Raw genomic sequence first — 19,277 nt, forward strand, 5'->3', positions numbered from 1 at the left:
CCAGCCTGGGCAACAGAGTGAGACGCTGATTCAAAAACAAAAATGGGCAAGGCGTGGTGGCTCACACCTGTAATCTCAGCACTTTGGGAGGCCAAGGTGGGCGGATCACTTGATGTCAGGAGTTTGAAACCAGCCTGGCCAACAGGGTAAAGCCCTGTCTCTACCAAAAATACAAAAATCAGCCAGGTGTGGTGGCACACACCTGTAATTCCAGCTACTCAGGAGGCTGAGGCATGAGAATCACTTAAGCCGCGGAGGCAGAGGTTGCAGTGAGCCAAGATCACGCCACTGTACTCCAGCCTGGGCGACAGAACCAGACTCTGTGTCAAAAAACAAAAACAAAAAGAAAAAAAGCAAGCAAACAAAAAATTATATGATGTCATTTGCTTTTTGCACAATGTTGACATTTGCACTGACAGTGCAAGAGCATTGTGGGTAAAACTGCTGGTGACTTACTATGAATCAAGGCAGTGGCACCAAAGTGTACTAGTAGTTGCTAGATTCTTTACTACTATACACTTGCAGTAAAAGAGCGTCAATATTGGCAGTAAATATTACTAATTTTATAAAGTTTTGGCTGTAGTGTACATTTTTAAAATTCTGTATGATGAAAGGGAAACTATACATAAAGAACTTCTGTTGTATACAGAAGTACAATGGTTGTCTTGATTTTGGAAATACACTTGTGCAACTGAGTTGTGAGTGAACTTGCTGGTTTTCTCCCACAGAGTGCAATTTTTGTTTGAAAGATGACTGACAGGCCAGGTGCGGTGGCTCACACCTGTAATCCCAGCACTCTGGGAGGCCGAGGCAGGTGTTTCACCTGAGGTCAGGAGTTCGAGACCAGCCTCACCAACATGGCAAAACCTCATCTCTACCACAAATACAAAATTAGACAGGCGTGGTGGCACACACCTGTAATCCCAGCTACTGGCAGTATTTGCCAATAATTAAATACAAACTTTCAAGTGGAAATTAGAATTCCGCCACCATGAGCTTGAAAGCTTCCTAATGCTCAAAAGCTTTTCTAAGATAGGTGGTGATATTAACAAATGTGATTTTTTAATATTAATAATAAAATGTGTCTACATTTGGAAGATGTGATTAACTTGGCAAATCAGTATTTTTCAAATGACCAATGCACAATCCTACAAAATAATGCATAAGTGAAAGTTCCACCCAAAGAGTCAAACAGAACAACAGACTTTTTTTTTTTTTTTTTTTTTTTTTTTTGGAGACAGAGTCTCGCTCTGTCGCCCAGGCTGGAGTGCAGTGGCATGATCTTGGCTCACTGCAACCTCCGCCTCCCGAATTTAAGCAATTCTCCCTGCCTCAGCCTCCGGAGTAGATGGGATTACAGGTGCCCACAACCACGGCTGGCTTTTGTATTCTTTTTTTTTTAGTAGAGACAAGGTTTCACCACGTTGGCCAAGCTGGTCTTGAACTCCTGACCTCAGGTGATTCACCTGCCTCAGCCTCCCAAAGTGTCGGGATTACAGGTGTGAGCTACCACACCTGGCCAGACCAATACATATTTTAATGTAACTGACAAAGTTCACTACTACAGTTTTAGATTGCAAATAACTTGTAAGAAACCAGCATTTGTCAAGCTTGGTGCAGCGTCAAAAAAAAAGAATATCCCAAACTTTCCGAAAATATTATCCAAAATCCCTCCCTTTTCTACCTACGTATCTGTGGGAGGCCAGGCTTTCTTTGTATATTTCAACCAAAACAACTACTGCAACAGATTGAATGCAGACCATATATGGAAGCCCGGCTATGTTCAATTAAGCTAGACATTAGAGATCTGCAAAAATGGAAAACAATGCCATTCTGCTCACTAAAGTTTTTTTAGTTTTGGAAAAGTTATTTTTCAAAAAAGACATTTATATTAACATGCAACGGGTTTGTTATCTTTAAAATAAATTGATCTGGTGATTCCATTACTGGGTATACTGCCAAAGAAAAAAAAATGCATTCATCTAATTTCTTCTTTACATTCATTATATGTAAATACGGTAAGGAATTTTTTTTTTTTTGAGACAGGGTCTCCCTCTGTCACCCAGGCTGGAGTGCAGTGGCATGATCATGGCTTACTGCAACCTCCGCTTCCCGGGTTCAAGTGACTCTCGTGCCTTGGCCTTCCGAGCAGCTGGGACTACAGGCATGGGCCATGTCCAACTCATTTCTGTAGTTTTGTAGAGATGGGGTTTCACCATGTTGCTCAGGCTGGTCTCAAACTCCTGGACTCAAGCGATCTGCTGCCTTGGCTTCCCAAAGTGCTGAGATTATGGGCATGAGCTATTGCACCCAGCCCCAGTAAAAAATATTTGTAAAAGCTCATAATAAATTTAAGTTATATGTAAAATAAGAATTTAAAAATTAGTAAAAAATTTTCAGCATCTGTCCAGATTGGGATCTCTAAACTTCCCAAGAGCATTAAACAAATTAATTTCATCTCATTGGAGATAAAATTATTTCAAATAACAAGACTACAAACATACAATGGAGAAATACTACCTGACTGAAATACACCATTTTTTTCAAATAACTCTTAAGAAATCTAGTATCCATATAAAATTTACCCAGTTGCCAACACAAATTTGCCACATAATGGAAAGATCTGTCAAATGTTGAACCAAGAACACTTAACTTACTTCTCAATTGGAAGGACATGAGGCCCAGAGATGGAATAACGATACAGAAAAGTCAGAAACTTCCTGAATGCATCAAAAAAAGGCCAGTGAGAAAGAAGACAGATGCATTTGTTAGTATGAATTGTTTTGGAACTATCAGACTTCCCATCTGCTGATGTTAAACCCAAAAGAAGTCTCTGTTTTTCTGTGAGATTCTCCTCAGAGTATGGTTCATAAAACTGAATAGCAGCACCATAAACCTGCAAAACAAGTAATATATCCAGTAAATATACTTTGTATCATATATCCAAATCAAATCATCAGTTAAATATTTAATAAATGCTTGCTATGAGCCAGGTGAGAAGCCAGGTATTAAGAACACAGTGATGAAGAAACATCCCTCCTGCTTTCTTGATGTATCTAAGAACTATATAGTGCTATTCTCATGTCACTTTACTATTGAAAGAAAAGGTGTTTTGATTAAATTTATTTGTTTTATAAAGAGTGGAAGCAATTTTATCAATATTCTCTATAAGAAAATGATTGAAAATAATTACTTGGTAGAAAGTGAGATGAAAATTTAGATAAGGAAATACAAATTCCAAATTTGGGCAATTCATTGAATTTCTCGGGACATCAATTTCCCTATCCATAAAATGAGGACAATTAGACTTGATAATTTCCAAGGTCCCTTCCAACTATCATGTCTATAATTCTAAATTGCATTATATATTTAATGTTACTTTCAAAGCTTCTTTATCACAGAAAATGAACCAATGAAGGATCATCATTTGATGATGAAAAAATCTTTCACCATAATCACAAAAAAGCATTTAGGTGGATGGGACAGAATAAAAATTCTCTTTTCCTATGTCCCTGGATACAGTTATTTTAATCAAGTAGAAAAGTATGCATAATGCATTCAATTTAATCAGTTTTTCCCCTACTATTCCTTGCATTATAGAAAACTTGAAAATGTACAAGAAATTTGTAGATACAATTTGTCAAACACATAATACCTTTTCAGCTGAGGCTCCAGTTAAAACAAATGTAGAAAATACAGGCAGAGGGTATTTGCTATTTGATGGCCAACATTCAATGGTTGCACCCATTGGTAAACAAAATAGAGGAACGGATTCTGGTAGTGAGAATGACTCATAATCTTCTTGAGGATATCTACAAATTAGGCCTATAAAAACAACAATAAATATTAGGTCATCATCTCTTGAATTTAGGTACTTATTATTTCAATGATGATAAAATGCTTTGTTATTTCACACATTTGGAATGCCAAAGCATTACATATATGTTCATCAAATAACACTGAATACTTTGGTAGGATTCATAGATATTTTAATCCTTGAACATTACAACTATTAACTAACTGCTTAATATTTATCAAGCTTCATCTATAAAGGCTATGTTAAAGCTAACAAGAAAAAGACATCCTATAGAAATGCACAAACACACTCCTAAAACTTCAGTTTGTGGTCACACTACCTTAGAAAGCATACTAAGTTTTTGAAATTTTCAATATGGTTTATTTTCATCTATCTACTTCATCAGTTCTCAATAACTTACACATTAAAATTCATATCCCATAGGAGTATATGTTAATTTCTAGCACAAATACAGGAAAATTACTCATAAAAATAGAAGAGTCACATATTTACAATGTCTTAGGAATAGTATCAACTCAAGCTCAGCTTCTAAATAACACCAGGTTATATGAAGATAGAGTTTTAAGTTGCCTATGATTTCACATTAGGTAAACTAACGTTTACATTAGGAAAATGGTCCAGGCATCTTCCACTGAATACACTCCAGGAAGAACCTTGTACCTCATTTTGTGGAACATGAAACAGAAAATAGGTTCCCTGGCCATAAAGCCCTTAAAGTCAAGTAGAAACTATCACTAGACATAGTCACAAAGACAAAAAGATAAACTGGGGAAATATAAGTGGTTGTTGGTTCTGCCACTAATGTATCTGTGACTTTGGACAAATGACATACTACAGGAGTATGGTTTTCTCATCTATAAAATCAGATGAAGTAGATAAACTAAGGTCCAAGGCAGTTCTAAAATTATTTAATTACATGCTAGCCAGCAAGGAGGTCCCATGAGGATCTATAGTTAACTCTGTACTACTCTCCCAGGTCATGAGGTAATAATAAAGTCATAAAGTAAGTATAGAAATAGTGATGAAGGCCAGCTGGGCGTGGTGGCTCATGCCTGTAATCCTAGCACTTTGGGAGGCCGAGGAAGGCAGATTGCCTGAACTCAGGAGTTGAAGACCAGCCTGGGCAACACAGTGAAACCCCATCTCTACTAAAATACAAGAAATTAGCCAGGCGTGGCCGCGTGTGCCTGTAGTCCCAGCTACTTGGGAGGCTGTGGCAGGAGAATTGCTTGAACTGGGGAGGCGGAGGTTGCAGTGAGCCAAGATTGTGCCACTGCACTCCAGCCTTTCAATGGTTGTATCCGTTGGTAAACAAAATAGAGGAACGGATTCTGGTAGTGAGAATGACTCATAATCTTCTTGAGGATATCTACAAATTAGGCCTACGGCAACACAGTGAGACTCCATCTCCAAAAAAAAAAAAAAAAAAAATTTTTTTTTATGAGAGCCAGTAGCCAGTACAGCAGCTCACGCCTGTAATCTCAGCACTTTGGGAGGCTGAAGTGGAAGGATCACTTGAGTCAAGGAGTTCAAGAGCAACCTGGGCAATACAGCAAGACTCCATCACTACTAAAAAAAAAAAAAAATTAGCCAGGCATGGAGGCACATGCCACCATGTACTCTCAGTAGTCTCAGCTACTTGGGAGGCTGATATGGGAGGACTGCTTGAGCCCAGGAGTTCAACATTGCAGTGAACTATGGTCCCACCACTGCACTCTAGACTAGGCAACAGAGCAAAACCTTGTCTTAAAAAAAAAAAAAAAAAAAAGGTGATATATTGTAGATCTAAAAATATCAAAGGCTGGGTCTGACGGCCCTCGCCTGTAATCCCATCACTTTGGGAGGCTGAGGCAAGAGGAGTGCTTGAGCCCAGGGGTTTAAGACCGACCTGGGCAACATAAGAAAGACCCTGTCTCTACAAAAATTTAAAAAATTAGCCAGGCATGCTGTGATACTCCTATAGTCCAAGGTACTAGGGAGACTGAGGCAAGAGGATACCTTGAGCACAAGAGTCTGAGGTTGCAGTGAGCTACAATCATACCACTGTACTCCAATCTGAGCAACCGAATGAGACCCTGTCTCAAAAAAAAAAAAAATCAAATGTAAAAGAGAAACTTGAGTCTAGAACTCTAAACACACACGTATATAAATGTATATGTATATATGTATATATTTTTAAAGATCAAGTCTATGTTGCTGGTCTTGAACTCCTGGACTCAAGCAATCCTCCTGCCTCAGCCTCCAAAAAAACTGGAACCACAAGCACATGCCACCATGCCCTGCATAAAAGCAATTTTTAAAAGGCTGAATCTGTTCTCTTGTAAATCAGGTCACTATGTTTGAAATTTTGAGGTCTCTGAAAATTGGACATTTTGACTATGCATAAAACTCCAAATTGATTTATAATATTTTCCATTATTATGAAACATGATTTCATGTGAACTACAGCTCTTACTAAATTTAAGTATTAAAGAAATACTAATTTAAAATGAAAATGCATTTTCCCATATTTCTGCTTATTTAAAAACTTAAAGATAATTGAGATCTCCTTATTATTTATTTAAACCCAAGGCTGAAAATAAAAACCCACTTTATTTTAAAATTAACCTTCCATCAAGCATCCAATAAACATATAAGTGACGACACAAATAAGAATCAAAAGATACGGATTGTAGTCCCAGTCCCGATACTAACACATCCTAGGCGGTTTTTTTCTTTTCTTTAACCTTTCCAGGCCCTATAATACATTTATATGTGAAGTATTGCATGAAAAATTACACTTACCAGCTTTGTAAGATATAGTGTTCGTCTTTGCCACCGATTTTTTATAACACAAGTATACTGCTGACCCCCACTGGATTTAAAAAAATAGAAATATCATTTAATTTTTAGAAGGTAGGAACTTGATAAAATGGAATCTCTTTGAGCTCTCTAGTAAGTATTATCTAAGATGTAGTAACAAATTTCCCTCTGCTAGCTATTTTCAGTTGGCTGTTTTGTCAATATTTTATTGGAATCACTGTCCACTTATCTTTCAGAAGTAAATTATAACTTTTTTTCCCTTGCAACAGCAATAACATGAGGAAAACTTGACTCTTTTAAACAAAGCTAAGCCACAACCATTTAGATTTTATTCTAAGTCCAAATTGTGGGTACAAATGATAAACTACAAAGTATCTACTCAAGTGCATACCTTCGACTCCACAATCTGTTTCAGATATTGCCAGGTTTTTCTGCAATCCTTTATGCCTCAAGAGTTGTAATTTGTTAAGTCCACTTCCTTATTTCCTACTTTCTCCCAAATTCATTTCCAATCAGACTTTAATTACCACTCCTTAAAAGAATAACTTAACTTCCAAATCTTTTTTTTTTTTTTTTAAATGGAGTCTCGCTCTGTCACCCAGGCTGGAGTGCAGTGGTGCGATCTTGGCTCACTGCAATCTCTGCCTCCTGGGTTCAAGTGATTCTCATGCCTCAGCCTTCCAAGTAGCTGGGATTACAGGCATGTGCCACCATGACTGGATGATTTTTGTTTTGTTTTGTTTTTGAGATGGAGTCGCAATGGTGCAATCTCAGCTCACTGCAACCTCCGCCTCCCAGGTTCAAGTGATTCTCCTGCCTCAGCCTCCCAGAGTAGCTGGGATTACAGGAACGTGCCACCATGCCCGGCCAATTTTTGTATTTTTAGTAGAGATGGGGTTTCACCACGTTGGCCATGGTGTTGGCCAGGCTGGTCTCGAAATCCTGACCTCAGGTGATCTGTCCGCCTCGGCCTCCCAAAGTGTTGGGATTACAGGCGTGAGCCACTGTGCCCAGCCTCTTTTCATCTTAAGATTATTTATCATTACATGCTATATTTGTTTGTTTATTGTCTTTCTGACTTGAATATATGCTCAATGAGGGTAGGGATTTTGTTTTCTTCACCACTGTACTCCCAGAGGCTCACACATAGTAGTTAAATAAGTTTTACTAAATAAATATATACATAATTTATTTAAAAGTTTTGAAATAAGGGTAAATAGTTTTATGAAACACATTCCTTACACAATCCATGCAAATGAAGAAGTGTAACGTCATTGATAATTAAAAGGAGTATATAATAAAAATTTTTATTATTACAATTTAATGTGATTTGTATAACTCCACCCCTAGTACCCTGGATTGCAATAATCTCCCAAACGGTCTTCCTCTTTCCACCTTTGCTTCTCGCTACAGTCTATCACTACATAAACGAGTGATCCTTTTAAATCAAATGTCAGAGCATGTCACTGTTCTGTTCAAAATCTCAGTCTCTCTCAGAATAAAAGCCAAAGTCCTTACAATCACCTAAAGGTCCTAATCATCTACCCCCAATTCCAATCTCTTTATTCTCCCCATAATGTATTCTGCTTTAAGACACACCATTTTCCTTATTCCCAAAACATGCCAAGAATGCTCCCTCCTTGAAGCCTTTTGCACAGACTGTTCCCTATATTTCAAACATTCTTTGCCTGTGATATCTGAATGATTAACTTCCTTACTGCCTTCAAATATTACTTTCAAATAAGGGCTTCCTTGACCACTCAATTTAAAATTGCAACCCATTCCCCACTACTCCCAATCCCCTTTTATGCTACTCTTAGGTTTTCTTTTTTACTACGGCACTTATCACTTTCTAACATACTATACTTTAAAAGTTATTTGTTTAAAATTTATTATCATCTATTTTCCTCCACTCTGATAAGTTCTACATTCTTTTATCATTAATACCTAAAACAGTGCCTGGTGCATTACAGGTGCTCCATAAAGTATTTGCTGAATGAATTAATCTTGGAGCAGAGGTTTCTAGGTAGAAGGAATGTCAAGAGGAAAGGCCCTGATACAGAAGTATGCCCGTCATGACCTAAGAGCTAAAGAGAAGAGTAAATGAGATACTGATGGGAGAAGAGTAAATGAGATACTGATGGGAGATAAGGAAGCCAGATCATGTGGGTCCTTTTAGGCTGTTTTAAGGATTTTCGCTTCTATTACTCTTGGAGATAGTGAAAGCCACTGGAGGGTTTCCAGCAGAAGAGAGGCATTATTTGACTTACAGTTAAAAGGTCACTCTGAGTACTATGTTGAGAAGTGGGGGTGGGAGACAAGGAAGAAAGCAAGTACTCATAATTATTTTGGATCAGTAATCCAGGCAAAAATTATTAGAGTTTGAATAAGGGTAGCAACAGTGGGAATGATGGAAAGAGGTCAGATTCTGGGTATATTCTGAAAATACAGACAAAAAAAATCCTATTTGATTATATGAAGTACAGTATAAGAGTCAAAGACGATGCCAATGCCTGAGTAACAGGAAGGAAGAAGCTCAATTGAGATGGAGGAGATTGTGGATAAAGCAGGTTTGGGGTGAAGATAAGTGGTTCAGTTTTAGACATATTAAGTTTGAAATATCTATTAGACATCCAAGTGAAGAACTAAATAGAGCTAAGGTGAGCAGTCTGAAATGGACACACAAACTTGAGAGAGGTCACCATTTGATGTATAGGTGATGAGAGAAAAATTTACATGGCACACTTCCTCACCTCCATGGGTTATCAACTCAAACATCATCTTATCAGAGAGTCTCCCTTTCACCATTTTACATACAATAACAAGGCTCCCTCCACCCTGCCCAGTCCTCCCTATCACCCGTCTCTTGCATTTTTTTTCCTCCTTAGCATGTATCACCATTTGACATATTATATATTTTCTTAACTATTATCTGAATACAAAAAAGTTTACTTACATAAGACTAAGTAAACATTAGTGGGTAGCTCTGAGACTCAAAAGTATAAGCTTTTAGTGTCTGAACTTTGTATCTATTTTGAATGTACAGAAGACCTTTTGTTGGCTTGTTTCTCATGTAATCCTTTCAAGAATTAAATAAGAATTGTACTTACTAGAGTCATTTCTGAATAAAAAATGCATTATATACCTGTCAAATGCCAGGTGACAAGTAGTTACTTAAAGGTAACGACTAAAACTGTGGAAAAATATCAGTATTACAGAAAATACAGACAAGTTACGTAAGTATTTTCATGTAAGAAGCCAAGTGTCTGAATATAAATTATTTTCCAACTTTGGTTTCTCTGATATTTAGTTCACACTCAGTTAATAAAGTTCTCATTTAGATGTACTTAAAAATCTGATGAATAACAATAAGAGAAGATACCATAAATAGCACTATATGATCATTTAAAAATATTTTATCAAGAAATGACAATCTCCTGAGTATTCAAAAACATAACAAATCTTTGTTTTTCAACTTTGAGTATCTGTCAGCCTTCCAAATACTGAATAGCTAACAGCATAATGTGGTCAAACTAAAGTGAAAGAGAATATCTCTCTTATTTAAAACACACAATACACATAAAATAATATGTCTGGCTATCTGTAAATATCTTACTAAAAAACAAAAACCCTTAACCTTTTATTTTAATATAGTTTCATAAATTATGTTGAGATTGTAGCCTTGGGAAATTTTCTCTTGATGGAAAAATATTAAAGCATTTATAAAAATAAAATCCCAACACAGCAATGAACATAAGCAACATTTAACACACTAATCTACTGGAAAAATATTTTTAAATCACATGAATATGTAAAAGTCAAGCAGATATTATGAATATAGGCAAACAAATTTTGGTTTATCAAATGGGTAAAAAAAATTTTATAAAAATGGGCTCTCTATTGGAAAGTCCAAACTCTACTTCCCAATAAATCCAATTTGTAAAGATAGCAAGAAAACTTCAATAATAACTTTGGTGACAATAAAAAAAGAACTATATGACCATTTGGATATAGTAGAAACCAAAAGGAATATTCTATAATGAAAAACAAGGAGTTAGAAATGCAGTATGTTACGGGGCTCTGGAGGAAAGAGAACCATGGATATTAAAATTAACAGCAGGGCCAGGCATGGTGGCTCATGCCTGTAATCCCAGCACTTTGGAAGGCCGAGGTGGGTGGATCACCTGAGGCCAGGAGTTTGAGACCGGCCTGGCCAACATGGTGAAACCCCGTCTCTACTAAAAAAAAAAAAAAAAATCCAAAAATTAGCCGGATGTGGTGGCGGGCACCCTTAATCCCAGCTACCCAGGAGGCTGAGGCAGGAGAATCCTTTGAACCTGGGAGGTGGAGGTTGTGGTGTGCAGAGATCACACCATCGCACTCCAGCCTGGGCGACAAGAGTGAAACTCCGTATCAAAAAAAAAAAAGGAATTAAAAGCATTTTCCACATTTTTTTTACACACAAGGTTCATGGTGAAAAAGAAAAAGAAGGAGCCATTGTTCCAAAACTACTTTAAACTCTCTACCAATAAGTATCCACATTGTAGTTTGCCACAGCAAAAATGTACTTTCAAATTCTTCCTCTTTCCCCCAGAATTAGGTACATGATTTAATTACCTCCTTTGTTAAAAATTCTACTTTTTTTTTTTTGAGATGGAGTCTCGTTCTGTCGCGCAGACTGGAGTGCAGTGGCATGAGCTCAGCTCACTGCAACCTCTGCCTCCCAGGTTGAAGCAATTCTCCTGCCTCAGCCTCCCGAGTAGCTGGGATTACAGGCGTGCACTACCAGGCCTGGTTAATTTTTGTATTTTAGCAGAGACAGGGTTTCAGCGTGTTGGCCAGGCTGGTCACGAGCTCCTGACCTCAGGTGATGCAACTGCCTTAGCCTCCCAAAGTGTTGGGATTACAGGTCATAGCATCTGGCTCAATTCTACTTTTCTAAGTAAACTCGCTAAATCAAATGCTGACATTCTTGGACAGTTGTAAAACAAGAGCCATGTGGAAAGAGTATTTAAAAAACACCCTTAAGGAGACTCGGCCGGGTGCAGTGGCTCACATCTGTAATCCCAGCACTTTGGGAGGCTGAGGCAGGCGGATCACTTGAGGTCAGGAGTTCAAGACCAGCCTGGACAATATGGTAAAACCCTGTCTCTACCAAAAAAAGAAAAAAAAAAAATACAAAAATTGGCCGGGTGTGGTGGCGCATGCCTGTAATCCCAGCTACTCGGGAGGTTGGGATAGGAGAATCACTTGAACCCAGGAGGTGGAGGTTGCAGGGAGCTGAGATCGCATCACTACACTCCATCCTGGGTGACAAAGTAAGACTCTATTAAAAAAAAAAAAAAACAAAACTCTTAACGAGAGTCAAAAAAACTAAGGAGATAGTCCCAAATTTGCCAAAAATTAGCTGTGTGTTTTAAAGCAAGTCAAGCAAGCTACCTGGACTAAATATTCTTATTCACAAATTTTTGCAATTTTAGATTGTATGACCACTCTAAGTTCTCATCCAGCTCTAAAATACTGTAATTATGTTCTAATATCAAATCAAAGTCCAAATCATTTAAGGCTATGGTCCAAGATTTAAAACAAAGTTAATTTTCGAAAACTCTTTCTATAAGCTTAATATGGATTAAACTAGATGCTATTTTCATCCTCATTTTACAATCATGAAACAGGCACAGAGAGGTTAAGTTACTTGTCCCAGGTCACAAAGCCAGTAACGGTCAGAGATAGGATACAGACCCAGACACTCTAGAACCAGTTTGTGCTCTGAATCACTAATCTATACTGATTTTAATCACTATGAAATACAGATATCATTTGCTATCTTATTGAGAGGGTTAAAACCAAATTCAGGGTCCCAAAATTTGTACTGTATCCAGCCACATACCAATACACCCCAGTTTTTCCTCTTTTTGCTTTATCTTAACCCTCAGTATCTCATGCTGCTATATTAAGAGAGTAAAAATAGTTTTAAAAGTCTGCTTCCTGGCCAGGCACAGTGGCTCGTACCTGCAATCCCAGCACTTTGGGAGGCTCAGGTGGGCGGATCATAAGGTCAGGAGTTCAAGATCAGCCTGACCAATGTGGTGAAACCACATCTCTACTAAAAATACAAAAATAGTCGGGCGTGGTGGTGCGTGCCTGTAATCCCAGCTACTCAGGAGGCTAAGGCACAAGAATCACTTGAACCCAGGAAGTGGAGGTTGCAGTGAGCCGAGATGGCGCCACTGCACTCCAGCCTGGGCGACAGAGCGATACTCCATCTCAAAAAAAAGAAAAAAAAAAAAAGTCTGTTTCCCTACACTTCAGAAAAAGGAACATGAGTTTTTAAAAAGTCAACTTCCATAAAAACTTAACACATTGAAATGTATATAAAATCTTTAGATCTTAGCAAAGTGTTAATTTACGTAATTATAATAGGACACTGTAAATATCTGCTCTAACATCAAGAAATTAACTTTTGAGAAAAATAAAAAAATTAAAAGAGACAAAATCCACACAAGACAGGGTGAGAAAAAATAAAATAAAAAGAAATTAAATTTACAGCTAAGCAAAGTCACTCATGCCTGCAATCCTAGTGCTTTGGGAGGCCAAGGAGGGAGGATTGCTTGAGGCCAGGAGCTCAAGACCAGCCTGGGCAATACAATAAGACCTAATACCTACAAAAAATTTTGGAAATTAGTTGAGCATGGTGGTGCATGCCTGTAGTCTCAGTTATTTGGGAGGCTGAAGTAGGAGAATCATGTTAGCCCAGGAGTTTGAGGCTACAGAGAGCTATGATCATGCTACTGATGTACTCCAGCCTGGGTGACAGAACAAGATCCTGTCTCTAAAAAAAGAAAAAGAACGAAATTAAATTTAAAATTTTGTGATTAAAAACCCAATTGTTGGCCAGGCACAGGGGCTCATGTCTGTAATACCAGCACTTTGGGGGACTGAAGTTAAGAGGACTGCTGGAGCTCAGGAGTTCAAGACAAGCCTGTGGTATGTAGGGAAACCTCAACTCTACAAAAAAGTTAAAAATTAGCCGGATGTGGTGGTGCACACCTGTGGTCGATCCATTGAGCTACTCAAGAGGCTAAAGTGGGAGGATTACTTGAGCCCAAGAGGTCGAGGCTGCAATGAGCCATGAGCAGTCCACTATACTCCAGCCTGGGCAACAGAACAAGACCCCGTCTCTAAAAAAAAAACAAAAAGAAAAACCCAATTGTTTCTTCAGAGCAGCTGCAGTAGAAAAAAAGAAAAAAGAGACCCAATTGTTGACAAAGTTATGAAAAAAACCCAATATTCTTATACTTTATTGGTAGGAATTGTAATTGGTTAAACCCTTCTGGATAAAATCTTAATAGTAAATATATGGTTTGATCCAGAAATTCCAGGACGAACCATAAGGAAATAATTAATGCAGTACAGTGCTCAGGAGTTTGGTTCTGGAGTTCTGAATTTGAATCTTGCTTTAACTACTAATTGAAGGTATGACCATGGGAAAGTAACCACCTCTTTAACTCTCAAATTTTCTTCTTTGTAAAATGGGGAGAAAATACCTATTCACGGTGGTTGTGTGGAACTGAGTTATTGAATGTGAAATACTTAGAATGGTGTATAGCACAGAAGAGCTAAATAAATGTAACTTGTTTTATAGATTTGGTTATAAGTATGTTCATAACAGCTTGCTTGCAACATTTTTAAAAATCAGAATCTAAAGGTCTTTACAAAAGAGGATAATAAATAAATTGTGGCACATCCATTTAATACAATAACATTTAGCCATTCAATAATATATTTAATACACTGATATTAAGTATATTTAATATTTAATAAATATATTAAAATATTATCAACCTCCACAATAAGCAAAGAAATGCAAATTAAAATTAGAACAATTTTGTATTATATAGTCAATAATTAAAACGTCAATAATTGGTAACAACCAATGTCGGTGAGGTGTGGGAACATAGGAAATAGCATTCTCATAAACTATGGCTGCTGGGAGTAAAAACTGCCACAGCGTTTTCAGAACAATATTTCAACACTTTCAAAATGGTCAGCATACTCATGGACCTATCAGTTCCACTTACAATTACTTATTCTTCCAGAGACACTCAAATATCTACAGAAAATGCACAGCATTAATCAAAGCAGCATTACTAGGAATGGAAAAAAACTGAAAATAACTTGTATTCATCATTCTGCATTTGTACTTTCTGGAATACTATGCAGTCATTAAAAGAATTAAGCAGAAAGTTAAATAAACTGATAAAGGTAGAAAAAAGGCTTATATCAGAAATATAAAGAAATTTCCATTTTTTAATACTATACACTCATAAAAAAAGAATGAAATCATGTCCTGTGCAGCAACGTGGATGCAGCTGGACATGATCATCCTAAGCAAACTAATGCAGAAACAGAAAACTAAATACCGCATTTTCTCGCTTATAAGTGAGAGCTAAATATTGGGTATACCTGGACATAAAGATGGGAACAAAAGACACTGAGGACTACTAGAGGGGGAAGACAGGGAGGAAAGCAATGGCTGATAAACCACCCATTGGGTTCTATGCTCACTATCTGGGTGATGGCTTCAATCATACCCTAAACCTCAGCATCATGCAATATATACCTTTGCAAAAAATCTGCGTATGTACTCCGATTTTAAAATAAAAACTGAAAAGAGAAAAAGGAAATACAAAAAAAATCAAATAAAAAAAAGAATTTATTATATATACCCCACATATGTGAACACAAAAGGGTATGGAAGGACACAAGTCAAATTGCTCATTGTTACCCCTGACAAAACATGGAAGTAGGAACAAGAACCTTCATTTTCTCACTTTCTACTCCATAGATCTACAATTTGTATACTCCCCGCCCTCCAATTTTCTTTGAGTATACATTCCTTTTTTTTTTTTTAATTTAAAACAGTAATAAAAGAACAAAGACAAGACAGTTAAGGATCATGCATGGGAGGACTTTCGCTTTTACTAGGAGTGAGATGAGAAGCCATTAAGGGTTTTAAGCAGAGTAGTGATAGGATCTGATTTATGTTTTTTTTATTTTATTTTTTATTATTATACTTTAGGTTTTAGGGTACATGTGCACAATGTGTAGGTTTGTTACATATGTATCCATGTGCCATGTTGTTTTGCTGCACCCATTAACTCGTCATTTAGCATTAGGTATATCTCCTAATGCTGTCCCTCCCCCCTCCCCCCACCCCACAACAGTCCCCAGAGTGTGATGTTCCCCTTCCTGTGTCCATGTGTTCTCATTGTTCAATTCCCACCTATGAGTGAGAACATGCGGTGTTTGGTTTTTTGTCCTTGCGATAGTTTACTGAGAATGATGTTTTCCAGTTTCATCCATGTCCCTACAGAGGACATGAACTCATCATTTTTTATGCCTGCATAGTATTCCATGGTGTATATGTGCCACATTTTCTTAATCCAGTCTATCGTTCTTGGACATTTGGGTTGGTTCCAACTTTTTGCTATTGTGAATAATGCCGCAATAAACATATGTGTGCATGTGTCTTTATAGCAGCATGATTTATAGTCCTTTGGGTATATACCCAGTAATGGGATGGCTGGGTCAAATGGTATTTCTAGTTCTAGATCCCTGAGGAATCGCCACACTGACTTCCACAATGGTTGAACTAGTTTACAGTCCCACCAACAGTGTAAAAGTGTTCCTATTTCTCCACATCCTCTCCAGCACCTGTTGTTTCCTGACTTTTTAATGACGGCCATTCTAACTGGTGTGAGATGATATCTCACTGTGGTTTTGATTTGCATTTCTCTGATGGCCAGTGATGATGAGCATTTTTTCATGTGTTTTTTGGCTGCATAAATGTCTTCTTTTGAGAAGTGTCTGTTCATGTCCTTCGCCCACTTTCTGATGGGGTTGTTTATTTTTTTCTTGTAAATTTGTTTGAGTTCATTGTAGATTCTGGATATTAGCCCTTTGTCAGATGAGTAGGTTGCAAAAATTTTCGCCCATTCTGTAGGTTGCCTGTTCACTCTGATGGTAGTATCTTTTCCTGTGCAGAAGCTCTTTAATTAGATCCCATTTGTCAATTTTGGCTTTTGTTGCCATTGCTTTTGGTGTTTTAGACATGAAGTCCTTGCCCATGCCTATGTCCTGAATGGTACTGCCTAGGTTTTCTTGTAGGATTTTAATGGTTTTAGGTCTAACATTTAAGTCTTTAATCCATCTTGAATTAATTTTTGTATAAGGTGTAAGGAAGGTATCCAGTTTCAGCTTTCTACATACGGCTAGCCAGTTTTCCCAGCACCATTTATTGAATAGGGAATCCTTTCCCCATTTCTTGTTTTTGTCAGGTTTGTCAAAGATCAGATAGTTGTAGATATGCAGCATCATTTCTGAGGGCTCTGTTTCGTTCCATTGATCTATGTCTCTGTTGTGGTACCAGTACCATGCTGTTTTGGTTACTGTAGCCTTGTAGTATAGTTTGAAGTCAGGTAGTGTGATGCCTCCAGCTTTGTTCTTTTGGCTGAGGATTGACTTGGCAATGCAGGCTCTTTTTTGGTTCCATATGAACTTTAAAGTAGTTTTTTCCAATTCTGTGAAGAAAGTCATTGGTAGCTTGATGGGGATGGCATTGAATCTATAAAGTACCTTGGGCAGTATGGCCATTTTCATGATATTGATTCTTCCAACCCATGAGCACGGAATGTTCTTCCATTTGTTTGTATCCTCTTTTATTTCATTGAGCAGTGGTTTGTAGTTCTCCTTGAAGAGGTCCTTCACATTCCTTGTAAGTTGGATTCCTAGGTATTTTATTCTCTTTGAAGCAATTGTGAATGGGAGTTCACTCATGATTTGGCTCTCTGTTTGTCTGTGATTGGTGTACAAGAATGCTTGTGATTTTTGTACATTGATTTTGTATCCTGAGACTTTGCTGAAGTTGCTAATCTGCTTAAGGAGATTTTGGGCTGAGACGATGGGGTTTTCTAGATATACAATCATGTCATCTGCAAACAGGGACAATTTGACTTCCTCTTTTCCTAACTGAATACCCTTTATTTCCTTCTCCTGCCTGATTGCTCTGGCCAGAACTTCCAGCACTATGTTGAATAGGAGTGGTGAGAGAGGGCATCCCTGTCTTGTGCCAGTTTTCAAAGGGAATGCTTCCAGTTTTTGCCCATTCAGTATGATATTGGCTGTGGGTTTGTCATAGATAGCTCTTATTATTTTGAGATACGTCCCATCAATACCTAATTTATTAAGAGTTTTTAGCATGAAGGGTTGTTGAATTTTGTCAAAGGCCTTTTCTGCATCTATTGAGATAATCATGTGGTTTTTGTCTTTGGTTCTGTTTATATGCTGGATTACATTTATTGATTTGCGTATGTTGAACCAGCCTTGCATCCCAGGGATGAAGCCCACTTGATCATGGTGGATAAGCTTTTTGATGTGCTGCTGGATTCAGTTTGCCAGTATTTTATTGAGGATTTTTGCATCAATGTTCATCAAGGATACTGGTCTGAAATTCTTTTTGGTTATGTCTCTGCCAGGCTTTGGTATCAGGACGATGCTGGCTTCATAAAATGTGTTAGGGAGGATTCCCTCTTTTTCTATTGATTGGAATAGTTTCAGAAGGAATGGTACCAGTTTCTCCTTGTACCTCTGGTAGAATTCAGCTGTGAATCCATCAGGTCCTGGACTCTTCTTGGTTGGTAATCTATTGATTATTGCCACAATTTCAGATCCTGTTATTGGTCTCTTCAGAGATTCAACTTCTTCCTGGTTTAGTCTTGGGAGGGTGTATTTGTCGAGGAATTTATCCATTTCTTCTAGATTTTCTAGTTTATTTGCGTAGAGGTGTTTGTAGTATTCTCTGATGGTAGATTGTATTTCTGTGGGATCGGTGGTGATATCCCCTTTTTCGTTTTTTATTGCATCTATTTGATTCTTCTCTCTTTTCTTCTTTATTAGTCTTGCTAGCGGTCTATCAATTTTGTTGATCTTTTCAAAAAACCAGCTCCTGGATTCATTAATTTTTTGAAGGGTTTTTTGTGTCTCTATTTCCTTCAGTTCTGCTCTGATTTTAGTTATTTCTAGCCTTCTGCTTGCTTTTGAATGTGTTTGCTCTTGCTTTTCTAGTTCTTTTAATTGTGATGTTAGGGTGTCAATTTTGAATCTTTCCTGCTTTCTCTTGTGGGCATTTAGTGCTATAAATTTCCCTCTGCACACTGCTTTGAATGTGTCCCAGAGATTCTGGTATGTTGTGTCTTTATTCTCGTTGGTTTCAAAGAACATCTTTATTTCTGCCTTCATTTCATTATGTACCCAATAGTCATTCAGGAGCAGGTTGTTCAGTTTCCATGTAGTTGAGTGGTTTTGAGTGAGTTTTTTAATCCTGAGTTCTAGTTTGATTGCACTGTGGTCTGAGAGACAGTTTGTTATAATTTCTGTTCTTTTACATTTGCTGAGGAGAGCTTTACTTCCAACTATGTGGTCAATTTTGGAATAGGTGTGGTGTGGTGCTGAAAAACGTATATTCTGTTGATTTGGGGTGGAGAGTTCTGTAGATGTCTATTAGGTCCACTTTGTGCAGAGCTGAGTTCAATTCCTGGATATCCTTGTTAACTTTCTGTCTCGTTGATCTGTCTAATGTTGACAGTGGGGTGTCAAA

At 37.6% G+C, this 19,277-nt stretch overlaps 1 protein-coding gene across 5 annotated transcripts in view; it reads right to left on the bottom strand.

Moving 5' to 3' along the window:
- The window catches only part of DENND4A (DENN domain containing 4A), a 138,119-nt gene that overhangs the window by 72,692 nt on the left and 46,150 nt on the right, over positions 1-19,277 (bottom strand). For 2 of the 5 annotated variants that reach the window (XM_030814588.1, XM_030814587.1), the window contains exons 1-2: positions 3,656-3,871; positions 2,658-2,896 (exon numbers count right to left, since the gene is read on the bottom strand). In XM_030814588.1, coding sequence (XP_030670448.1) covers positions 2,658-2,896; positions 3,656-3,748 — 332 coding nt within the window. In that variant the 5' untranslated portion in view covers positions 3,749-3,871. Of the gene's footprint in view, positions 1-2,657; positions 2,897-3,655; positions 3,874-6,601; positions 6,672-19,277 lie in introns of those variants that run through there. The other 3 variants (XM_003267112.4, XM_030814590.1, XM_030814589.1) reach the window with 3 other exon arrangements.

The sequence above is a fragment of the Nomascus leucogenys genome, chromosome 6 (assembly GCF_006542625.1).
Source record: "Nomascus leucogenys isolate Asia chromosome 6, Asia_NLE_v1, whole genome shotgun sequence".
Classification (NCBI taxonomy): Eukaryota; Metazoa; Chordata; class Mammalia; order Primates; family Hylobatidae; genus Nomascus; species Nomascus leucogenys.